Source organism: Takifugu flavidus, chromosome 10 (genome assembly GCF_003711565.1).
Source record: "Takifugu flavidus isolate HTHZ2018 chromosome 10, ASM371156v2, whole genome shotgun sequence".
Lineage (NCBI taxonomy): Eukaryota > Metazoa > Chordata > Actinopteri > Tetraodontiformes > Tetraodontidae > Takifugu > Takifugu flavidus.
Genome location: NC_079529.1, coordinates 2,220,278 through 2,242,237, shown reverse-complemented (window position 1 = coordinate 2,242,237; position 21,960 = coordinate 2,220,278). Strand labels below are relative to the sequence as shown.

At 44.4% G+C, this 21,960-nt stretch overlaps 4 protein-coding genes across 6 annotated transcripts; 2 read left to right on the top strand and 2 right to left on the bottom strand.

The window, feature by feature from the left end:
- Window positions 1-12: 12 nt before the first annotated feature.
- Window positions 13-9,978, bottom strand: LOC130532846 (serum amyloid P-component-like). Of its 2 annotated transcripts, none has more exons than XM_057045739.1 (4): window positions 9,805-9,978; window positions 1,057-1,108; window positions 873-975; window positions 13-785 (listed from the first exon to the last, which is right to left on the bottom strand). In XM_057045739.1, the coding sequence occupies exons 1-4, from the start codon at window positions 9,862-9,864 to the stop codon at window positions 275-277; spliced, it is 726 nt and encodes a 241-aa protein (XP_056901719.1). In that variant the 5' UTR covers window positions 9,865-9,978; the 3' UTR covers window positions 13-274. The 2 variants fall into 2 exon arrangements, with proteins under 2 accessions (XP_056901719.1, XP_056901720.1); XM_057045740.1 differs by lacking the exon at window positions 9,805-9,978 and adding an exon at window positions 4,025-4,236.
- On the bottom strand, window positions 7,799-9,189 carry LOC130532849 (serum amyloid P-component-like). Its single transcript, XM_057045743.1, has 4 exons — window positions 9,086-9,189; window positions 8,855-8,906; window positions 8,654-8,756; window positions 7,799-8,566 (listed from the first exon to the last, which is right to left on the bottom strand). The coding sequence occupies exons 1-4, from the start codon at window positions 9,086-9,088 to the stop codon at window positions 8,056-8,058; spliced, it is 669 nt and encodes a 222-aa protein (XP_056901723.1). The 5' UTR covers window positions 9,089-9,189; the 3' UTR covers window positions 7,799-8,055.
- A 52-nt stretch (window positions 9,979-10,030) lies between the features above and the next one.
- Window positions 10,031-15,359, top strand: LOC130532844 (26S proteasome non-ATPase regulatory subunit 4-like). Its single transcript, XM_057045736.1, has 10 exons — window positions 10,031-10,163; window positions 10,927-11,067; window positions 11,156-11,270; window positions 11,367-11,453; window positions 11,532-11,600; window positions 11,706-11,921; window positions 12,194-12,302; window positions 12,398-12,532; window positions 14,647-14,702; window positions 14,808-15,359. Exons 1-10 carry the CDS (start codon window positions 10,138-10,140, stop codon window positions 14,976-14,978), a joined length of 1,125 nt encoding a protein of 374 aa, XP_056901716.1. The 5' UTR covers window positions 10,031-10,137; the 3' UTR covers window positions 14,979-15,359.
- Window positions 15,360-15,541: 182 nt separating this feature from the next.
- znf687a (zinc finger protein 687a) lies at window positions 15,542-21,873 on the top strand. Of its 2 annotated transcripts, none has more exons than XM_057045715.1 (11): window positions 15,542-15,697; window positions 16,135-17,995; window positions 18,291-18,546; window positions 18,629-18,849; window positions 18,930-19,114; window positions 19,224-19,400; window positions 19,477-19,639; window positions 19,729-19,968; window positions 20,046-20,158; window positions 20,239-20,341; window positions 20,442-21,873. In XM_057045715.1, the coding sequence occupies exons 2-11, from the start codon at window positions 16,157-16,159 to the stop codon at window positions 21,051-21,053; spliced, it is 3,909 nt and encodes a 1,302-aa protein (XP_056901695.1). In that variant the 5' UTR covers window positions 15,542-15,697; window positions 16,135-16,156; the 3' UTR covers window positions 21,054-21,873. The 2 variants fall into 2 exon arrangements, with proteins under 2 accessions (XP_056901695.1, XP_056901696.1); XM_057045716.1 differs by having other exon boundaries at window positions 15,619-15,701.
- Window positions 21,874-21,960: the final 87 nt, after the last annotated feature.

The window sequence follows — 21,960 nt, the reverse complement described above, 5'->3', positions numbered from 1 at the left end:
AGCCAGACCATGTAGACTATATTTTATCAATTTATTAAGTAGCAAAGTAAATACATTGATTGTATTTATTATGATACCTAACACTACAGCATGCAATAAGTTTCCATTGCTATGCTTATAACATCCAGCTGTACTTCAGTGGATACATATTTGCATTGTGTCCTCTGAAAGGAGCTGAAAGGAACATTTTTCATGTGATGTCAGTCTCATGTCTGGTTCTAGAAGATCAATAACACTTTGGTTGTTACTGATTCAGTCACAGTTTTACAGACAGTTACACAACATCAGAGGCCTTTTCAAGGATCACTTTCCCAGCCAGCTCATGTTGGATGTTTCTCCAGTCGAACACGTTACCCGGGGTGACGTATAGGCCCTTCATGTACAGCCTGATCTCGGCGGCAGGAAGGACATAGTCCCACATGTGGAAATCACTCAGCATGGCTACAAGGCTTTGTTTTGCATCAAAACCTCCTCCGTAGGTATCCTGGTCCTGGCCCAGGACAATTGATAGTGGCCCTGTGATCGGCCCATTCTTGACGTATCTCTTGACGGTCGACTCGCCGTTCAGCCACAGCTGAGCCAGCCCAGTGGCAGAGTCCCAGGTTGTGCACATAGATTGCCAGGTGTTTGGAGCTATCGGCACTGACCGGAAGTCTGCCGCACCATTAAGCACGTGCACCCTAAAGACATTCTCTTCATCTGTCTTGAAAAGCAGAAAGGCATTTGTGTACACTGCAGTGGCCACAGACAAAATAGAGTAGCTCTTGGTCATGTCTGTCTTGAATCTGAAATGATAAGAAAGCTGTGAGCAACGGGGTTAAACAAAGGCTCCTCTACTCCAAAACCACTTTCGAAACGAAAGCTTTAATTACCTGAAACAGGTGGTCACAGAATTGAGTACAGTTTTTGATGTCTTGAGTTTCACATGATCAATGTTGCTCTCTCTGGGAAAGATGAGCAATTTACCTGATAGATCTAAAAGAAGAAGCAATGAGACCAAGGGGAGATTGTCTTTTATAACAAAACAACAAGAATAATGTTACAAAGCTTCCGTACCTGCAGCCCAGCAAGGGGCAAGTGCCACCAAAATGAGCAAGAGTTTCTCCATCTGTAAATTCAAAATCACAACATTATTTTAGCATTTGATTTTTTACAAAAACAATGACTTTATCTAAGCTATTCTTCTATAATTAACCATCTGTTAAAAGTTGTTCGCATGCGCTCGTACAGTCTGTCAAGTCTGTCATTTAGTTCTCGGCTACCAGGCTGCCATGGTTGTTGAGTGGCTGGATCCACTGGGACCCAATCTCCTCTAACAGTGCCCCATTTCTTTCCATTAACGCACACGAGGACTTGCTGGGTTTCAGTACTGTTAGTATGGTAACTTCCTAGTAATTGTCTTATGTCTTGGATGCACGACTCTACGTCCATTTGGGGCGAGGTTATGCCATCACAAGCTTTTTTACAGTCTTCTGGAGTCCAGGTTCTATACACCAAGATAGTAGGTTCTTGACCCTGCACACCAACTTGTGGGTTTGCAACCTGGATCAGTGGGTGCATCTGCACAGTGTTGTCCTGCATATGGTAATTTCTGCACTGGGCTCCCGATGGAGAGGGGCCCAAAAAGGGATTAGTGTTCGGAGCCAGGGGATCTAAGGCTCCGGGCGGGTCCAATGGGACCGCCTGAGGGGGAGCTGGTGGAGCAAGAGGTGGAGGAACATACGGAGGAGGCATGTTCATCAGTCGACTTCTGCATCCTGTTTCGTTGTCCTCCTCTCTCACGTACGCACTCAGTGATGGGTAAAAGGGGTTTTTATTTTTCTCTTCTTTTTCTCTTTTTCGTTTTTCCTTTTCTTGATTTTGTTTTTCTCTTCTATATTTTGATTCAGTGAGCCAGAGGTGACATTTTGTCAACCCCACATTTACTTTTGGATGTTTCTTTCCTCAACTCGGGATGTTGTGGATCGGTGGAAGGAATACTTCGAGGACCTCCTCAATCCCACCAACACGCCTTCCAGTGAGGAAGTAGGGCCTGGGGACCTGGAGATGGGCTCTCGTATCTCCGGGGCTGAAGTTGCCGAGGTAGTCAAAAAACTCCTCGGTGGCAAGGCCCCGGGGGTGGATGAGATCCGCCCAGAGTCCCTTAAGGCTCTGGATGTTGTAGGGCTGTCGTGATTGACTCGATTCTGCAACATCGCGTGGACATCGGGGGCGGTGCCGCTGGATTGGCAGACCGGGGTGGTAGTCCCTCTTTTTAAGAAGGGGGACCGGAGGGTGTGTTCCAACTATAGGGGGATCACACTCCTCAGCCTCCCTGGTAAGGTCTATTCAGGGGTACTGGAGAGGAGGGTCCGCCGGATAGTCGAACCTCGGATTCAGGAGGAGCAATGTGGTTTTCGTCCTGGGCGTGGAACAGTGGACCAGCTCTACACCCTCAGCAGGGTCTTCGAAGGTGCATGGGAGTTTGCCCAACCAGTCCACATGTGTTTTGTGGACTTGGAGAAGGCATTCGACCGTGTCCCTCGGGGGGTCCTGTGGGGGGTCCTCCGAGAGTATGGGGTGTCGGGCCCGCTGATACGGGCTGTCCGCTCCCTGTACGATCGGTGCCAGAGTTTGGTCCGAATTGCTGGCAGTAAGTCGAACTGTTTCCGGTGAGGGTTGGCCTCCGCCAGGGCTGCCCTTTGTCACCGATTCTGTTCATAATTTTTATGGACAGAATTTCTAGGTGCAGTCATGGTGTTGAGGGGATCCGGTTTGGTGACCTCAGGATCGGGTCTCTGCTTTTTGCGGATGATGTGGTCCTGTTGGCGTCATCGGCCCGTGACCTCCAACTATCACTGGATCGGTTCGCTGCCGCATGTGAAGCGGCTGGGATGAGAATCAGCACCTCCAAATCCGAGGCCATGGTTCTCGACCGGAAAAAGGTGGAGTGCCTTCTCCGGGTGAAGGAGGAGATCCTGCCCCAAGTGGAGGAGTTTAAGTACCTCGGGGTCTTGTTTACGAGTGAGGGAAGAATGGAGCGGGAGATCGACAGGCGGATCGGTGCGGCGTCCGCAGTAATGCGGGCTCTGCACTGGTCCGTTGTGGTGAAGAGAGAGCTGAGCCGAAAGGCGAAGCTCTCGATCTACCGGTCGATCTTCGTTCCTACCCTCCCCTATGGTCATGAGCTTTGGGTAATGACCGAAAGAACAAGATCACAGGTACAAGCGGCTGAAATGAGCTTCCTCCGTAGGGTGGCTGGGCTCTCCCTTAGAGATAGGGTGAGAAGCTCTGCCATCCGGGAGGAGCTCGGAGTAGAGTCGCTGCTCCTCCGCGTTGAGAGGAGCCAGATGGGGTGGCTTGGGCATCTAGTCAGGATGCCTCCTGGACGCCTCCCTGGTGAGGTGTTCAGGGCATGTCCCTCCGGTAGGAGACCCCCGGGGAAACCCAGGACACGTTGGAGAGACTATGTCTCTCGACTGGCCTGGGAACGCCTGGGGATCCCTCCGGATGAGCTGGAGGAGGTAGCTGGGGAGAGGGAAGTCTGGGCTTCTCTCCTTAGGCTGCTGCCCCCGCGACCCGACCCCGGATAAGCGGTAGAGAATGGATGGATGGATGGATGGATGTTTCTTTCCATATTCTATTAAATCTTCTTTTAATTTTGTAATATTGCTTGGCCTGTCTAAGTTACCATCCCAATTAAACTTAGTCACCCACAATTGAACATGTGAACATGAACCTGGATTTCGAATTCAGCACCTTTTGTGGAATGTTGGTTGCCCATGTGTGCACTTTATTTTATCAGTTTTTATGTATTTGGGTGGAGATTTCTGGTCTCCGACTGAACAGCCCTCAATCCCTACTGGATATCTAGTTGAGTCCTTCTGCCGTGGCCTTATAACCCCTCTTTTTTAATCAGGAGAGTATACACCAAGCTTCTACCTCCGAAGAGGCGGGTGTATCTTGCCTCTGCTTCTCTCCCGATGACCAGGCAGGATAACCTTTGCAGTATTTCAGTGTAGCGCTTTTCGTGTCTTATACTCACTCCGTTGCTTCTATGGTTTCTCTCTGAGTTGTTTTGGTGCCTTCTTCCCGTCACTGGAGATGGTCGCCCTGGGAGGACGAAGACCGGCCTTCCGTCAACTCGTGATGAAAGGTCTTTCACTTCAGACGTCTTTTTGACTCCGGCTGCGCGCTGTTCTTTACTCTTATGTTAAGACTCAGACAAACCACGCAAACAACTGGAGTCCTTGCAAGGGAGAGCTGAGCAGCAGTTCAAGCTTCCTCTGTCAACTCTGCTCGTCTGCTGCTCGCTCGCCTCTTTTATTTGGTGCGCACAAGATTGATGTCAATCAGGACCTCACGATTCTTTGTCTTCTATCTACTTCTTCCATCTTTACAAATTCCTTTATCCTTACAACTCCTCTTATCTTTAAGGAACAGGTTACACCTGAGTGCTGGTTTTGGTTGTAAGCAACACTTTTGTAAAACATTTGCATGTTCCTCTTTCTTAAAAACATTCCTCAGACACTTCAAATCTACTTGTCAAACATTCACATGTTCCTCTCTTCCAACAACATTCCTTAAACACTCTAAATCTACTCATCATAGCATTTAAACGATAATAGTAACAATAACAATAACGACAACAATAATTCTTCTCACATTTCCCTCCTGTTTATCGTTAAATGCGTCTAGATTCTCATCATCAGTATTACATCTTTACATTTTCATGAAATTTCATTGCATTACTGTACGTCATTTTCCTAGAAACACATTTCTTACACTCAGAGTTCAACATGGGTACAGCTTAAGGCATCTTAAACAGTTCATTTACATCTTGTATTACATTTGTCCATTCTTCTTCTGATTCCTCTTCATTGTCAAGAAGTGTGTTGTTATTTGCTGCAGCCTTTGCGGCTCTGTCAGCAAAGGGATTGCCTTGTGAGACTGCGTCTGTGTTGCTAGTATGTGCAGTGCATTTACATACAGCTATTTTGCATCACATCTCAGGTCTTGCCATCTTTTCTTAAGCGGTTTAGCAATAGAAACATGTGGTACAGAACCTGACACTTTGAATAGCGCCGCTGCTTCAGCGGAAAGGCTTCCTGCCGTGCAGACAGCCGTATGACCACACACATATAGATGCATAATTACCGTACATCATCATTTGTGGATCTTTAAGTTTAGCAAACTGCTCTGCATAGCTTAGTGTGCCTTGTGAGTCTGATTTACAGATTTCACCCATGCGCTCCACGTGCATGGTTACATGCAGGACAGCTTGATTGTGGAGCTGGGCTTCAGGCTGTAAGTATGACAAAGCTTTACCATATATCATAGTGATTGGGTCAGAGAATGGAGGGGGCTGCTTTTCGGGAATGTCGAGTGACCAGAATTTACTGCACTTCTCTCCTTCTCTTACCCACAGATTAACCATTCTATGTACAGACCACATCCCTTTGGTTGTGGTGTGAATCATTAATTGGAGCCGAGAGATAAGATCTCTTCCTAATAGGTTTACGGGACATGTGGTGGAGTTCACAAAAGGGACTTTAGGTGTGATTCCACTTACAGGGTCACAGACGTCTACAGGGACTGACATTCTTTCTTTGGTTACGAGACCATTTGCTGATCTCACAAAAATCTGTGTAGAGGTTGGCTTCAGGGCTATTGGATCTCTAATTACTGATTTACCTGCACCCGTGTCCACTAAGAATGTTAAAGAATCACCTAACATGGTCAGTTGTATTTCTGGTTTGCCTTCAACATGAAGATGGTTTCTAAGTCTAAAACATCTTCTAAGTCATCTTTTTCAAATTGGTCAAATTTTGTGCCCTGATTTGTTTCAATTTTTGTGACATCTTTTTCCGGTTCTAGTCATTGCTGGGGTGGATTAGAACCTTGCTGCTGTCCTCTTTTGTATCTCTGGTCACGTTGTTTCTTTCTGCAATCACGTTCCCAGTGTCCATAATTTTTACAATAATGACACTGATCATTTTCACGGGAATTGCCTCCTCCTCCCCTTCCGCCTCGCCCACGCCCACGCCCCCGGCCTCGGCTTGGGAGAGGGTTGGCATTGAAAAACTTGCCTGGGAATTGATTCTTACTCTTTTGGCATTGTCTTTCAGCATGCATAGCATATTGTTCATAGCGGTTTAGGGAACAGGTTCCGAAATCAACTAACTGTCTCTCTACCCAGGTTTTTATCTCTGGTTTTGATCCCCCATGTATAGTTTGCTTTAACTGCTGTTGGTAGGGACCTTCTGGTTCTTCCGCATACGGAATTCCACTATTCTTCCGGAACACGTCTTTCATTCTCATACTATAGTCTTCAAAACTTTCGTCAGTCTTTTGTCTCATGGCCGTAATGGCGCTGTAGTCAGCTCGTCTGTTAAAAGTAGTTCGCATGCGCTCGTACAGTCTGTCAAGTCTGTCATTTAGTTCTTGGCTGCCAGGCTGCCATGGTTGTTGAGTGGCTGGATCCACTGGGACCCAACAGTGCCCCATTTCTTGCCATTAACGCACACGAGGACTTGCTGGGTTTCAGTACTGTTAGTATGGTAACTTCCTAGTAATTGTCTTATGTCTTGGATGCACGACTCTACGTCCATTTGGGGCAAGGTTATGCCATCACAAGCTTTTTTACAGTCTTCTGGAGTCCAGGTTCTATACACCAAGATAGTAGGTTCTTGACCCTGCACACCAGCTTGTGGGTTTGCAACCTGGATCAGTGGGTGCATCTGCACAGTGTTGTCCTGCATATGGTAATTTCTGCACTGGGCTCCCGATGGAGAGGGGCCCAAAAAGGGATTAGTGTTCGGAGCCAGGGGATCTAAGGCTCTGGGCGGGTCCAATGGGACCGCCTGAGGGGGAGCTGGTGGAGCAAGAGGTGGAGGAACATCCTTACAACTCCTCTTATCTTTAAGGAACAGGTTACACCTGAGTGCTGGTTTCGGTTGTAAGCAATACTTTTGTAAAACATTCGCATGTTCCTCTTTCTTAACAACATTCCTCAGACACTTCAAATCTACTTGTCAAACATTCACATGTTCCTCTCTTCCAACAACATTCCTTAAACACTCTAAATCTACTCATCGTAGCATTTAAACGATAATAGTAACAATAACAATAACGACAACAATAATTCTTCTCACAATATCATCACGGTAATGTAGGAAACAGTTGTTATTGGATAACGACTGTTTCACTTAACTTGCAAAGCTGACAATGCTGACAGTCTAATTCTTTGATCACTCCGATACCTGGGTCACTCTGATACCTGGGTCACTCTGATACCTGGGTCACTCTGTTTTTACAGTGTTCAAACCTTGTTGTTTGTACATTGGAGTTACAGAAATGCCTTCTCATTCGTTATGTAGTTGTGATTTCATGTCTCATTCTGTAGGAATAAATATACTTTGTAAATCATGGCTTTTGGTGTGTTTATTTTTAATCTACATATGACACCAATATTAAATTCTAATGCAGCAGTTGGGTGTTCATGGAGATGGGTTTAGTATCTGTACATTGAATGCTCATTCATTGGCTTCAGCTTGTGTTTTTTCATCTCCAAACACAAATCTACACTAATTGATTAATCTCTGGTTTAATCAGAGGAAAATGGAGGGTTTTAGTTGATGCAGTGTGTTGAGACATTAAGCTTTTTGCTACCTCTCCAGTTTTAATTAAAGAGTTCTTTCATTCTTGTAACTTTATTGGGAGGTTCTAGGTAAAACCTGCTTAGTGATGTCTTTGGCTGTGCTGTGTGTATGGATTTTGCTCTTCATGTGAAGTCAATATGAAGCCAGACCATGTAGACTATATTTTATCATTTTATTAAGTAGCACAGTAAATAAATTGATTGTATTTATTATGATACCTAACACTACAGCATGCAATAAGTTTCCATTGCTATGCTTATAACATCCAGCTGTACTTCAGTGGATACATATTTGCATTGTGTCCTCTGAAAGGAGCTGAAAGGAACATTTCTCATGTGATGTCAGTCTCATGTCTGGTTCTAGAAGATCAATAACACTTTGGTTGTTACTGATTCAGTCACAGTTTTACAGACAGTTACACAACATCAGAGGCCTTTGCAAGGATCACTTTCCCAGCCAGCTCATGTTGGATGTTTCTCCAGTCGAACACGTTACCCGGGGTGAAGCACGGGCCATCCATGTTCAGCCTGATCTCGGCGGCAGGAAGGACATAGTCCCACATGTGAAAATCACTCAGCATGGCCACAAGGCTTTGTTTTGCATCAAAACCTCCTCCGTAGGTATCCTGGTCCTGGCCCAGGACGATTGATAGTGGCCCTGTGATCGGCCCGTTCTTGACGTATCTCTTGACGGTCGACTCGCCATTCAGCCACAGCTGAGCCAGCCCAGTGGCAGAGTCCCAGGTTGTGCACATAGAGTGCCAGGTGCTTGGAGCTATCGGCACTGACCGGAAGTCTGCCGCACCATCAAGCACGTGCACCCTAAAGACATTCTCTTCATCTGGCTTGAAAAGCACAAAGGCATTTGTGTGCGCTGCAGTGGCCACAGACAAAATAGAGTAGCTCTTGCTCATGTCTGTCATGAATCTGAAATGATAAGAAAGCTGTGAGCAACGGGGATAAACAAAGGCTCCTCTACTCCAAAACCACTTTCGAAACGAAAGCTTTAATTACCTGAAACAGGTGGTCACAGAATTGAGTACAGTTTTTGATGTCTTGAGTTTCACATGATCAATGTTGCTCTCTCTGGGAAAGATGAGCAATTTACCTGATAGATCTAAAAGAAGAAGCAATGAGACCAAGTGGAGAAGAAACAGTTTAAAATATTGTCTTTTATAACAAAACAACAAGAATAATGTTACAAAGCTTCCATACCTGCAGCCCAGCAAGGGGCAAGTGCCACCAGAATGAGCAAGAGTTTCTCCATCTGTAAATTCAACATCACAACATTATTTTAGCATTTGATTTCTTACAAAAACAATGACTTTATCCAAGCAATTCTTCTATAATTAACCATAATCTACACAGGTGATATACAAGACAAAATGCAAATATAGAAGAATTCATGGGTTATAAAAGAACTAAATTCATATATAGCTGTCTAACCATGTGGTCAGGCCGTGTCGATCTGATGTCCCACACTCAAGGCTCTCTCGATTTTATTCTGCTCTGTGATGTTAACCTTTAAACTTTGATGGAGGGGGGTGTGTGGGACAGAGTGAAGAAATTCATCAAAGAACACAGATCAATAATGACCTGATTTCCTTTGGTCACCCTGTATTTACAGTGTAGAACCCCTTTTGGAGTCATAGAAATGCCTTCTAATGCTTATGTGGTTGTGATTTCATGTCTCATTCTAAAGGAATAAACACGTATTTTAAATCATTAGTTTTCGTATGTTTATTTTTTAATCTACATATGTCACTAATAATAAATTCTAATGCAGGGTTGGCTGTGGATGGAGATGGGTGTATTATCTGTACATTGAATGCACATTCAGCTCATGTTGTCATCTCCAAACACAAATCTACAATGATTGATTAAACTCAGCTTTAGCATGTCACAACTTTCTACACAAAAGCTTTAATAACCTGAAACAGATGCTCAGAGAATTAGATTAAGATTTTGGTGTCTTGAATTTCACATGATTAATGGTTCTCTCCCTGGGAAAGATGAGAATTTTACCTGATAGATCTAAAAGAAGAGGAAAATATCCAAGCAATAAGACCAAGGAAAAAAGAAACAAACATTTTCTCATTTTTAAAAAAATGTTATTTTTTCCCCAATCACAAAACAACAATAAAAATGTTAAAAAGCTTACATACCTGGATCCCAGCAAGGTGCAATTGCCGCCAAAATGAGCTTCTCCACAAATTCAACATCATAACATTATTTTAGCATTTGTTTCTTACAAACACAATTAATTTAGCTGAGCAATTCTTCTATTACAATAATTTGGCACAGAGTGAACAGAGTGAAGAGATTTATCAAATAACACAAATAAATAGTGTCATTCTCTCTCTTCCGGCCGGTTTAGAAAAACCTCATTACCCAGAAACCACCATAGTAGTAGTCGTCGTAGTCCTTCTCTCGTTTCCGGTTTAGAAAAACCTCATTACCCAGAATCCACCACTTAAACTTAGGAAATAGATGGCAAAATGGTGCTTGAAAGTACTGTGGTCTGGTAAGTGAGTAGAAATATAATTGAATTGGATTTTCATAAATATCGTATGGCATGTTGAATTTACCGGAGTACGTCGCTTATTTATATTTGTTCCCCAATTGTGATATTGATGATTATCATTTGAGGCTGCTCGATGTTTTCACTGAGTCACCCTCCAAGTAGCTGTTAGCATACACAAGCCCTAGCACTAGGCTAGTCGACGTTGTATAGCTGGTTTTACCTTATTGGTATTATTTGATGCTTTATGTGTTTCTAGGTTACACAAAGCCCATAGTTTTCACTTCTTTCTTAAAATTGCTAAAACGCGTGAGTTCAACAAGCTAACAAACACTTAGCCCACGATTAGCCCATTATAAAAGAACTTGCAAAGAGAACGTAGTATTGGGCTTATTTAATGGACACAGTAAACCTCCCAATAACCAGTACATTCTAAGTGAATTTGTTTTATTCTAACATAATGTCGATGGGTAGCAAAACTCTGAGGCTAATACCTTTCATTCACGGATATGTTTATGTTATGTTTATTAAATTTCTTTCAGTCGTCAATGTCTGCTTCACTCTTGTTTACATTTCTCTCAATCAGCACTTTTAGATGATAATAAATAGCAAATTTTCAGAGGAGAGAATTTGCTATTTAACATCATCTTAAATTGACTATTTCCACTTCCTTAAATCGTAGTGTTTTCAGCAAATGTGCACCGATGATGGATAGTATACATGTTGTTCTACCTAATGTTTATTAATGCTCTACATTTTTTTGTAGTGTGGATAACAGCGAGTACATGCGCAATGGAGATTTTCTGCCCACCCGGCTGCAGGCTCAGCAGGATGCAGTAAATATTGTTTGCCACTCCAAAACACGTAGCAATCCGGAAAACAATGTTGGCCTCATTACCATGGCAAAGTGAGAGCGCTTGTGTTTTAATTGATGTATCGGCATATGCACCAAAATAAATATCACATTACTAACATTGCGTTATGCCTGTATCCAGCAATTGCGAGGTGCTTACCACCTTGACTCCAGATACGGCCAGGATACTCTCCAAACTCCATGCAGTACAGCCCTGTGGAAACATCAGCTTTTGCACCGGTATCAGAGTGGCACATGTGGGTTTATGATTGTCATTGAAGAGAAATGGTTATGTGATGCCAGAGTTACTGTTTTTATTTAAACTTGTATGACTTTGGTTTTGCTTACTGTAGCTGGCCCTGAAGCACAGACAGGGAAAAAACCACAAGATGCGCATTATTGTGTTTGTTGGCAGTCCAGTGGAGGATAATGAAAAAGAAGTGAGTCTCATTCTGTTCCATTTTTCTATATGTACACTAAAAATTCATGCATGTCTGACTTTTTTTCCACATTTGTAGCTGATCAAAATGGCAAAGCGGCTCAAGAAGGAAAAAGTCAACGTGGATGTCATAAACTTTGGAGAGGAGGTATTTTCCCGTGAAACAGCCACAGCACAACAGGCACAGTTTCCTCTTTACTCATAGAGCCCAGGTGATCTGATCGTTTCATCTTTTAACTTGCTATCTATGCAGGAAATGAACACAGAAAAGCTGACGGCCTTCATCAATTGTCTGAATGGTAAAGAGGGCACAGGCTCTCACCTGATCACTGTCCCTCCTGGTCCCAGTTTGGCTGATGCCCTTTTGTCATCTCCCATCCTGGCTGGAGAAGGAGGTGCAGCATTGGGTCTTGGTTCCAGTGATTTTGATTTTGGAGTGGATCCCAGTGCCGACCCTGAGCTTGCTTTGGTAAGACATGACCAGAGATGGACACCAATTTGCTGCTTGCTTATACTGCTCTACTATTAGATGTCTCAGGACTCGATTTGATTCAGAAAAGGACGGTGCTGCCATGAAATGTTAATTTCCAAAAAATATTTTTGATGATTTGAGCTAGAATCATAGGGGACAAATATCACGATTCTTACATGAATACATTTCTTTCCCGACACCCCTATATACTACAGATAACCACACTTGTTATTTGATGTATGATGTGAGTCTGTCCATTTCTTTTTAAGGCTCTGCGGGTCTCAATGGAGGAGCAGCGGCAGCGACAGGAGGAAGAGGCTCGTCGAACCACTGTTGCCTCAGCTGCTGATGCTGGTGTTTCCTCTACTGTTGTAGATGGTGAGCCCAGCATCATGCTGATTTCTGTCTTATTTTAAGACATGCACAGATTGTGTCGCTACAGTTTGTGATTCGTGCCCCTCTTTCTGTTTCAGAGTCTCCTGATACCCTGTTAAAGATGTCTGTTCCACACACAGACTCGACCACGCCTGCGCTTCCAGACTTCAGTCGAATGACCGAGGATGAGCAGATCGCCTACGCACTACAGATGTCCATGCAAGGAGAAGGAGGTCAAACATAGATATTTGGTTGTCTCTATTTTAGGAGAACAGACAGGTTTAGATATGAGGTTTTATTATGGTGGCAATCATAGTGATGGCTGCTTCTGTACCACAGTTTTTTTTGGGTTTTTTTAAAACTACTTCAGAATCAGAATCAGAATCAGAAGCAGGTTTATTGCCATTGTTCATGTAATACACAGTATTACACAAACTAGGAATGTGTCATGGTGTGACGCTGCGACAATCAACATAAAGAAGACCACACTAGAATAAGTTAAATAAAATAAAATAAAATAAGACAAATAAGACATATATACATTATATACATAAATAGTAGGTGGTAAGAGGTATGTGGTAAGAAATAGTGCAGGTCCATGCAGGAGTAATGTATTGTTCGTGAGTCCGACTGGCTGCTGTACATGGTGCTTAAGTGATAAGTCACTTGGTGTTCAGCAGCCTGATGGCAGAGGGGAAGAAGCTGTTTGTGTAGCGGGAGGTTTTGGTCCGAATGGACCGTAGTCTCCTGCCTGAGGGGAGGGGGGAAAACAGTCCGTGACCAGGGTGGGAAGGGTCGGCCGTGATCCGACCTGCACACCTCCGGGTCCTGGAGATATACAGGTCCTGGATGGATGGAAGCCTGCAGCCGATCACCTTCTCGGCAGCGCGCACGACGCGCTGCAGCCTCAGTCTGTCCCTGGCGGTGGCACCAGCGAACCACACGGTGATGGAGGAGGTGAGGATGGACTCGATGATGGCCGTATAAAACTGCGCCAACATCCTGGGAGGCAGTTTGAGCTTCCTCAGCTGCCGTAGGAAGAACATCCTTTGCTGGGCCTTCTTGATGAGGGAGCTGATGGTTGGCTCCCACTTAAGGTCCCGGGTGATGGTGGTGCCCAGGAAGCGGAAGGAGTCCGCGTTGGTGATGGGGGAGTCCATGAGGGCAAGGGGGGGCAAAGGGGCTGTGACTTTCCTGAAGTCCACAATCATCTCCACTGTCTTCTGAGCGTTCAGCTGCAGGTTGTTGTGTCCGCACCAGGACACCAGTCGAGCCACCTCCCTCCTGTAGGCAGTCTCGTCTCCATTGGAGATGAGACCGATGAGGGTGGTGTCATCCGCAAACTTGATCAGTTTGACAGACTGGTGGCTTGAGGTGCAGCAGTTAGTGTACAGGGAGAAGAGGAGGGGGGAAAGTACACAGCCCTGGGGTGATCCGGTGCTGATGGTGACGGAGTCCGAGACAGTCTTCCCCAGCCGCACGTACTGCCTCCGATCCGTCAGGAAGTGAGTGATCCACCTGCAGAGGGAGTCAGGCACACTTACATAATCCGTCATTGCCAGAAAGAACTTTGCGGATGTCTCTGCCTTGCAAATTATATGAATTCAGTGGCTAATGATTACCTATCTCGGTAGATATTGGAAAAGATTAAGGGTTTTTCTATGTTGAAACAGGTGATACTACACTGTCACCATAACCCTTCAATTATCGCGGTCAATTTGACCCTGTTTGATCTTTAGCATTCAAAAGTGAACAGTTGACTTTGATTTTTGGTTAATATTTCATGGCAGACGCTTATTGTGGACATTGGTGTTCCTCCTCGGGTCAGTTTGACTCCAAGCTGTTTTAGTTGTGTTGAAACTTCTTTGTGTTGAAACTTTCTTATTGAAGCATATGAAGCAACAGCAGGCCAGGGCAAACTTTTCGTTTTAAAGCCAGTGTATCTTGAAAAATCAGGTTACACTGACTCTAAAACTGAAACTTTGCCCTGATGGTAGCATGACAGAAAAGGTCATATCATCACAAAAACCAATAGGGTTTATAACCCAATTCATACCCTTGTGGTCATGAATGGTAGTACACAACATGCGTGACAACATTTCAAGATAAATCAATGCCAATGTAAAAGTTTGGCCTGATGTTAGAGGACAGGTCAACTCACTTATAGAGTTCGTTATCAAAGGGTTATTTATCTATTCAACTATTAAGGATAATAGGAGGATTAAAGGTCCCTAAAGATGCTTGAGTGTGATCTCTGCAGCTTGCTTCTATATATTACTGTAGTAGTTGTTGCTTTTTAAATACAAGTGAGCGTTCAGCTGAAATTTACTTTTAACTGTTCTTTCAGAGTTTGGCACTGAAGACATGGATACAGGAACTGAAGCAGACTCTTCTATGGCCAAGGTAGGAAAAGCTGTTTGCATCACTGCCTTCTTAAGCAGTTTAAAAAATAAACTACAAAACAACATCAACTAAATAGATATTACAGCGTGACTTTACTGTGTCCAGGACGAGGAGGACTATGATATTATGCAAGATCCAGAGTTCCTTCAGAGTGTTCTGGAAAACCTTCCTGGAGTTGACCCCAACAATGATGCTATAAGGAACGCCATGGGCTCCTTGGCTTCCCAGACAGGCAATAAGCCAGAGAGCCAGAAAAAAGATGAGAAAAAGAAATAAACACTCCTGACAGAAGCTTCATGTATCATCAATAAAAATGACATTAAGTTGCACCGCATGTGTTATTCAGAACGTTACCCCCGACCACAGAAACCTTTTGCTTAATATACAAGTTTGTTCAGTGGAACGCTGATTTATACTCTTGAAACACAAGTATTTGCTATTTGTCAACATCACATGTCTGGTTTGAGTTCTAATCTTGTTTTTAAAATGTTCACTTTGGCATTTCCTTAATAGGAGACTTTGCGCTGCTTTAAGATGTTTATTAACCATAAGGTAAACCCCTCATAATAATGTTTTGTATCAGGCAAATACAGGTTTGTACTGTACAAATTTCCTCAATAAAGGATATTGGGGGGATGTCATGTAACGCTTGTAAAATGCCTCAAGGATATGTCTGTTGATATGCATGATAAAACTCAACACTGAAAAAACAGAAGTAACTTTTAGGGAACAGTTGTGATTAATTTCAGAAATGCTGGTTTCTGTTATGTAAATACACATATTCAAATGTGAACGTATTTATGACTAGAACTCAGGTTCTAAAAAGATTGTAGGGTATACTGCATATATTATTATTTCTTTAGAATAACGTATATGAGCCCACTCGCTAAGTTTAATCAAACCACCAGAGGATTCTGGGAAATCTCTGTCGCGTGCGTCAGTGACGAGTATTTTCCGCGCCGCAGTAGAAAGTCAAGAAACAACTTCGCTAACAAGTAGGTAACTCAAACACAAGTGTGAACAAATGTAGTTTCCCCCCAAAACAAACACACCATGCATCATATGCAATATATTTTGCCAAGTGTTGCCATCATATAGATAACTCCTTTTTTTGCCGTTAGCAAGGCGATGACGTTAGCTACTCGTAGCTATGCTAAACTTGAGCTATTGTAGTTGTTTGCTAAAAGATCCTACTTGTTGAAACATTACTGGTTACGCATTATGCACAGTATTGTTTTATTTTGTCGTGTAGCTATCAAAATTATTGCAGGTTGTAAATTTTGCTCTTAACTGTGTTTTTCGTGATAGCGGCTGTCATTTTAGTTTAGTTTTAGTTTAAGACACACCTGTTAAATGTACGTTTTGCGCGCACCAGTGTTAAGCTGCAACTGTGACTTGCACGTCAAGACTAACACAAGTGTTGTTTTGATAGGATTTAAGGGTCGTTTCCGGCAATGGGGGACATGAAAACCCCCGACTTCGATGATTTGCTGGCAGCGTTTGACATTCCTGATATTGATGCCAAAGAGGCCATTCAGTCAAGCCCAGAAGATGAGCAAAATGAGATCCGGTCAGCTACAAATGAAAGAATGAGTGGGGCTTCTTCATGCTTTCCTTGCCCCCCTGCCACTCATAGCGACCCTCCTGTAGTCAGTGTTATTGTCAAGAACACTGTGCGGGCTGAGTCTTTTGAAGACGAAAGGTGCGTCAGAGATGCACGGGTCAGTCCATCAAACTGCGGATTAAACGCTCACGTCCAAGTCAAGTTTGATCACTTGACATCACATCCTGGCCCTAAAGTGCCCCTTCTTCTACCAGGGGAACCCCAGATTGCTAATGGTTTTGAAGAATCCATTGGTGAGCAGGGCCAATCCAGCACGCATACCTGGCCAATTCATCCAGCAGGTCCCTCATCAAGGACTAGTAAGGTTGAAACAGACAAAGGAGATGAAGTTGAATTGGTCCAACACACAGCAGATGTTATAACAAGTTTGAAGCCTCTCCTCTACCCCCCAACTTCATCAAGTCCTGACCTTAAATCTTCAGTTGCTCCATTTCCTTCTCAAGAGCCACATCAAGAGGACGCTTGTCGTAGTAATCCAGCCACCTCATTGCCACAAAATGGCACCATGAAAGATGTAATCAAACCTACCCTTCACTCAGATGAAGATGATTCAGAGCCTGATTTAGGAAGTCCCCTTGTGATCCATGAGAGTCCAGTATCTATCATGCCCTCACCTCCCAAATTTAAACGCAGAGCAAAAGTACTGCTCGGGTCACCTGAAACCACCCCTTGTCTTGTTTCTCCACCAATTTCCAATTTCCCTTTGCTTAAATCTTCAAAACCTGCTATGCAGTGTGGAGACAAAAATGACACTACAACCCCTGGTTCCCCTCCCATAGCTCCCCTGTTACAGAGTTCTCACAGCTCCTCCGAACCTGCTACAAACTCTGCATTAGAAAAAAAGGAGGAATATCCAGAACATGTAATCGAGGAGCGGGACTCACCTGAGAGCCCACCTCCTAGTGAGATGGGTATCCTCGTCCCTAAGAGAAGCAGCAGTCCTGAATTATCCCAGAGTGTGAATCACAAGGATTCAGGTCACAGACAGGAGCACATGGAAAGTGAATTCCGAGAAGAAAACAGGCAAAGTGAATACGAACACCTCAGTGAAAGCATTGCTCTAAAGAAGGAGACCTTTGGCGCTGATACCGAGGGTGTGGTCCCAGAGACAGATTCACCTCCGCTCCATCCCCTCAAGGTTAAAATCAAAATGCAGTCAGGTAGCATCGCCAAGACCGTTGGTGCTTCCAACCCTAAGAAAAGTGGAAAAAACTCAGCCAAAAGTGTGGATAGTTTCAAAAATCCACCAGAGTCCAACACAAAGTCCAAAGCAGAGCTGCAGATAACTTCATCTGCAGAACTCCACGAAGGAACCAGTTCAGTTAAAGGGGCTGGAAATGAAAGTGTGGACAAACCTCTGGTCACCCCCACAGCTGTGAACCTCACCAGAACTGCAGCCCTCCCCTCCATCTCTGCCTCACTTCCCAGGGTCAATCCTGGCAGCCTGGGGCTGAGAAGTCTAAGTAGCGCTCCTCATCTGCTTCATTCTCAAAACAACAACAAGCCGGCGTCCATAGTTAACAGCACAGGGGCGATCATATCCAAAAGTCAGACCAGTTTGGTTGAAGCCTTCAACAAGATCCTCAACAACAGGAACCCATTACCCAGCTACAAACCAGATCTTAGCACACCACCTCCTGCAGAGTGGGGACTTCCTCTGCCCGCACAAGTAAATCCATCATCTTTTTCACTTCCATTATTAATCGATATAAATCAACTATCGCATATGTTTTAAAATGCATCCCATTTTATTGTAATGCACAATAGAAGTAAAAGTGATGTGAGGATCTTTTAAATTACTATTATATATTATGTAAAAACCTTCATATGACCCACCTATTCATTATTTCCATTTCCATGTATTAAACACCAAACTGTTAATATGTCTTTGTGCGCCAGCTCATCTTCAGTTTAACCTAATTATGTCATAATTCTGTCATTAACAGTCTTTGTCCCTTTTGCAGGGTTACCGCTGTTTGGAGTGCGGCGATGCTTTTGCTTTGGAGCAAAGTTTGGTGCGGCATTACTCTCGGCGCTCGCTGAGGATCGAGGTAACCTGTAACCAGTGCACCAAGCGGTTGGCTTTCTTTAACAAGTGTAGTCTCCTCTTACATGCGAGAGAGCACAAGGAGAAAGGCCTGATCATGCAGTGTTCACACCTGGTCATGAAGCCTGTCCCTGTGGAGCAGATGATCGGCCAGCCAGAATCTGTGGCTGCAGGTCAGTGAAGGTTGCTAAGTTCTAACAATATCGTTTATTTGGTCAGAGATTCCTGAGTTCGAGTTTCTCATTGATTCAACAGATGGGCTCTCGCAATCTCCTCTGTTGTCCTCATCAGGACAGTTATCAGTTTTAGGCCAGGCCACCCCTAAACCCAAACAGACAACACGGAAGATATTGTCCAGCAAAAAGAAAGAGACGGCGCAGAACGTAAATTATAAATGTCCCGAGTGTCAGATCCAGTTCGGCAGCAAAGAAGAGGTGGCAGAACATTTCCAGGAGATCAAACCAGCTCACATCGCTGTAAGTTTTGACTGTTTGCTTTGCTCAAGGATGGCTGATGAACAGAAAGGCCCTTCATTTCTTCATCTGCTTCTCTCCAGCCCTGCAAAGAGTGTTCTCCTCCCATGCTCCTTTCCAATAGCTGCAGCGCAGCGGCTCATCAACGCATCCATCGGGGTTCCACACCACACACATGTCCTGAGTGCGGCGCCTCCGTCGAGCAGCCGCTGTTTCAAACACACCTGAGCCACACCTGTCTGCATTATTCACGTCGCATTGGATACAGGTGCCTTGTTTTCTGAATCAAGTGAAATGAATGTAAAAAAAAAAAGGGCGCATTGCTGGTGAATCCATTGAAGTGAATTCCATTGTTTCCTCCTTTTGATCATTCCCAGATGTTACAGTTGCCTCGTGGTGTTCGGAGGGCTCAACTCAGTCAAGTCTCACATCCAACAGGCTCATTGTGACGTGTTTCACAAATGCCCCAGCTGCCCCATGGCCTTCAAGTCTGCCAACAGCATCCAGAGTCACATCACATCGCAGCATCCAGCACTTACAGACAGACAGACCACGTATGTGTTTGCACTGTGCATGAGAAAACATACTGCATGTCATCGTTAACTGGTCCGTTTTTATTTCTCTCTACAGGATGATCTTTAAATGTGTCATGTGCGACACAGTTTTTACAAACAAGGCTATCTTGCACACCCACTTTGAAACTCATTTAACCAATCAAAAGGTTCATGTATTTAAGTGTCCCGAGTGCACCAAGTTATTTTCACAACGGAATTCGCTCCTGGAACACTTTAAGGTATGTGTGATGTGTGTGATGTGCAGGTTTAAGCTGCATTTCTCACTGGAGGGTTCAAGGCGTTTGACTCGTGCGTTTCCCCTCCTCAGATCCATAAGACTCCCACAGTAAAGAAGGAAATGCCTTCACCTCCTGCTGCTTCCTCTCACTCACGCACTGCATCAGCATTGGGGAGCTCAGATGGGGAGATGTGGATGGATGAATATAAGGAAGAAATGATGACAAAAGAAAAGGTAAAGAACCCCTCAGGATGGAAGTGCGCTCTCTGCCAGGAACGCTACCAAGACCGGGAAGTCTACATTAGCCATATGGCCGAACAGCATGGCAAGGTATGAACATCCACCTAAAATATAACCCCATTCAATTCTTTCATCCTCCTTAAGTTCTTCCTACTTTTGTTGGGCAGACCCTAAAGAAATTTCCATGCAACAAGTGTGAGAATTCCTTCACATCCACATCCAGCCTGAGACGTCACATCAGAGACAAGCACAAAGGGACAAATCGTGGCTTTAGTTGCCAGTGAGCACCGTCTGCTTTACATTATTCTTCCGACACTTGGACTTGCCGGGGGACTTGTTTTGACCCGTTCTTGTCTGCAGGTGGTGCAGCGACGGGAAGAAAACGTTCAGCAGCAGAGCCATGTTGGAGAAGCACATCCAGCTGAGGCACAGGATGGACGTAGGCAGCCAGGACAAACTGATGGTAAAACGGGTTCACGGCCGAGCTGTAACTTGCTGCTGTTGATATAGAGAGGGAGGTGGTGACCTGGCGAGGTTCTTTACTTGATGTTCTTTTGGGTCAGATGAGAAGAGATGAAGCGGACAGTTCTTCAGAGCAAGATACCCGGGTGAGGGCTCGCTGCAAAAAGAGAGGAGCGGTGAAAATGGAGCAGGACGAAGAGTCCATGGATGGGCCGAGTCCTCCGAAGAAGTCCCAGCCGTCCTCTGCTCCGGGATCCTACACCCAGCCCGAGTCTGGGTTCCGCTGCGCACCGTGCGGCTACACCACGGAGGACCAGGCGTCGTTCCTGGAGCACATAAGCCAACACCGGCGAGGAGGCACGGAGAGCGGCGATCAGCAGTGTCTACAGTGTGGGGCCTGTTTCACATCCACCTCCTCTATGGCTCGCCACTGCTTCATTGCCCACAAAGTGCGAAAGGCCCTCACTGACGACCCCCACGCCCTCAGCGCAGGGCCAGTACCTTCTCCCAGTACTACCAAGAACCACGAGAAGAGTTCCCTTGACGGTTCTATGCCAGCATCTCCCTCGTCCAAAGATCAAACTGACGACGAGCCGTCATTAACGTGTAAGGTTTGTCGCAAACGATTCGACAAGGCATCAGATCTGAATACACACTTCAGAACTCACGGTATGGCCTTTATCAGTGCGAGGAACACAGGTAAAACCCCCTAAGGTGTTGGATACCTGCAAACTGGGCCAGGTTTAAAAAAAAAAAAGGTGCCTTAATTACCGCGACATCTAACGATTCATCCAATCCATTAATCAGGCAAATATTGGTCAGAGATTTTGTACCATACTTGATATTAACCTTAATGTTTTCATTGTGACTCAAAGAATGTAACTATTTCTGTCGTTAATGAAAGGAGGGAAATCTGAGCTGCTCAACAATCAATCAGAACTGTGACCATTTTCACTGCAGAAGACTGAATGTTCCAGCCGGATTACAGTAGATATGTCCTCATGGACACTTTGGAGCTTTTAATCCCTTGTATGATATTAAAGTTTTAGCATGTCTATGTCGTAGCCCAGTCACGCTCTACCCTGCTATGTTTGTTTTCTTGCGGCCGTTCACAGAATAATTCATTCAAACTTTGAGATCATGTTCCAGCTTTGAGTAGAGTCAGTGCAGCCTTGACATTTTAGTAGAGTAGAATTGAAGTTTGATTTGTCCTGTTGTCACCGAGCGTTTAGTCTTATTGACCTGCGGTTGCTGGTAACGATGATGCTACTTGACTGAAAAGACCTGCTTATTCTGCTCTAGCTTAAGCTGGAATTCAGACTTTGTGTTTTGGAATCTACACTTCTGCCAGGATGTGCAGAAAGAATCCGTGACCTTCAACCTGTCATTTAAGGGTTTTTAGCACACTTAGATAGGGTTTAGTTTTTCAGGTCTATTTGAAATGTTGCATTTTTATTGTGGAATCTACTGCATTTACAACAGTTTTATTCAGATTTATTCCTTATATAAAGGATAATAAAGTATGTATTTCAACTTTGGTGTCTGAGTTTGAACATTTTAAAATATGATATAAAGTATGATTATCTTGCTAGGCCTGCTCTTAGCATCACAAGGGTCACA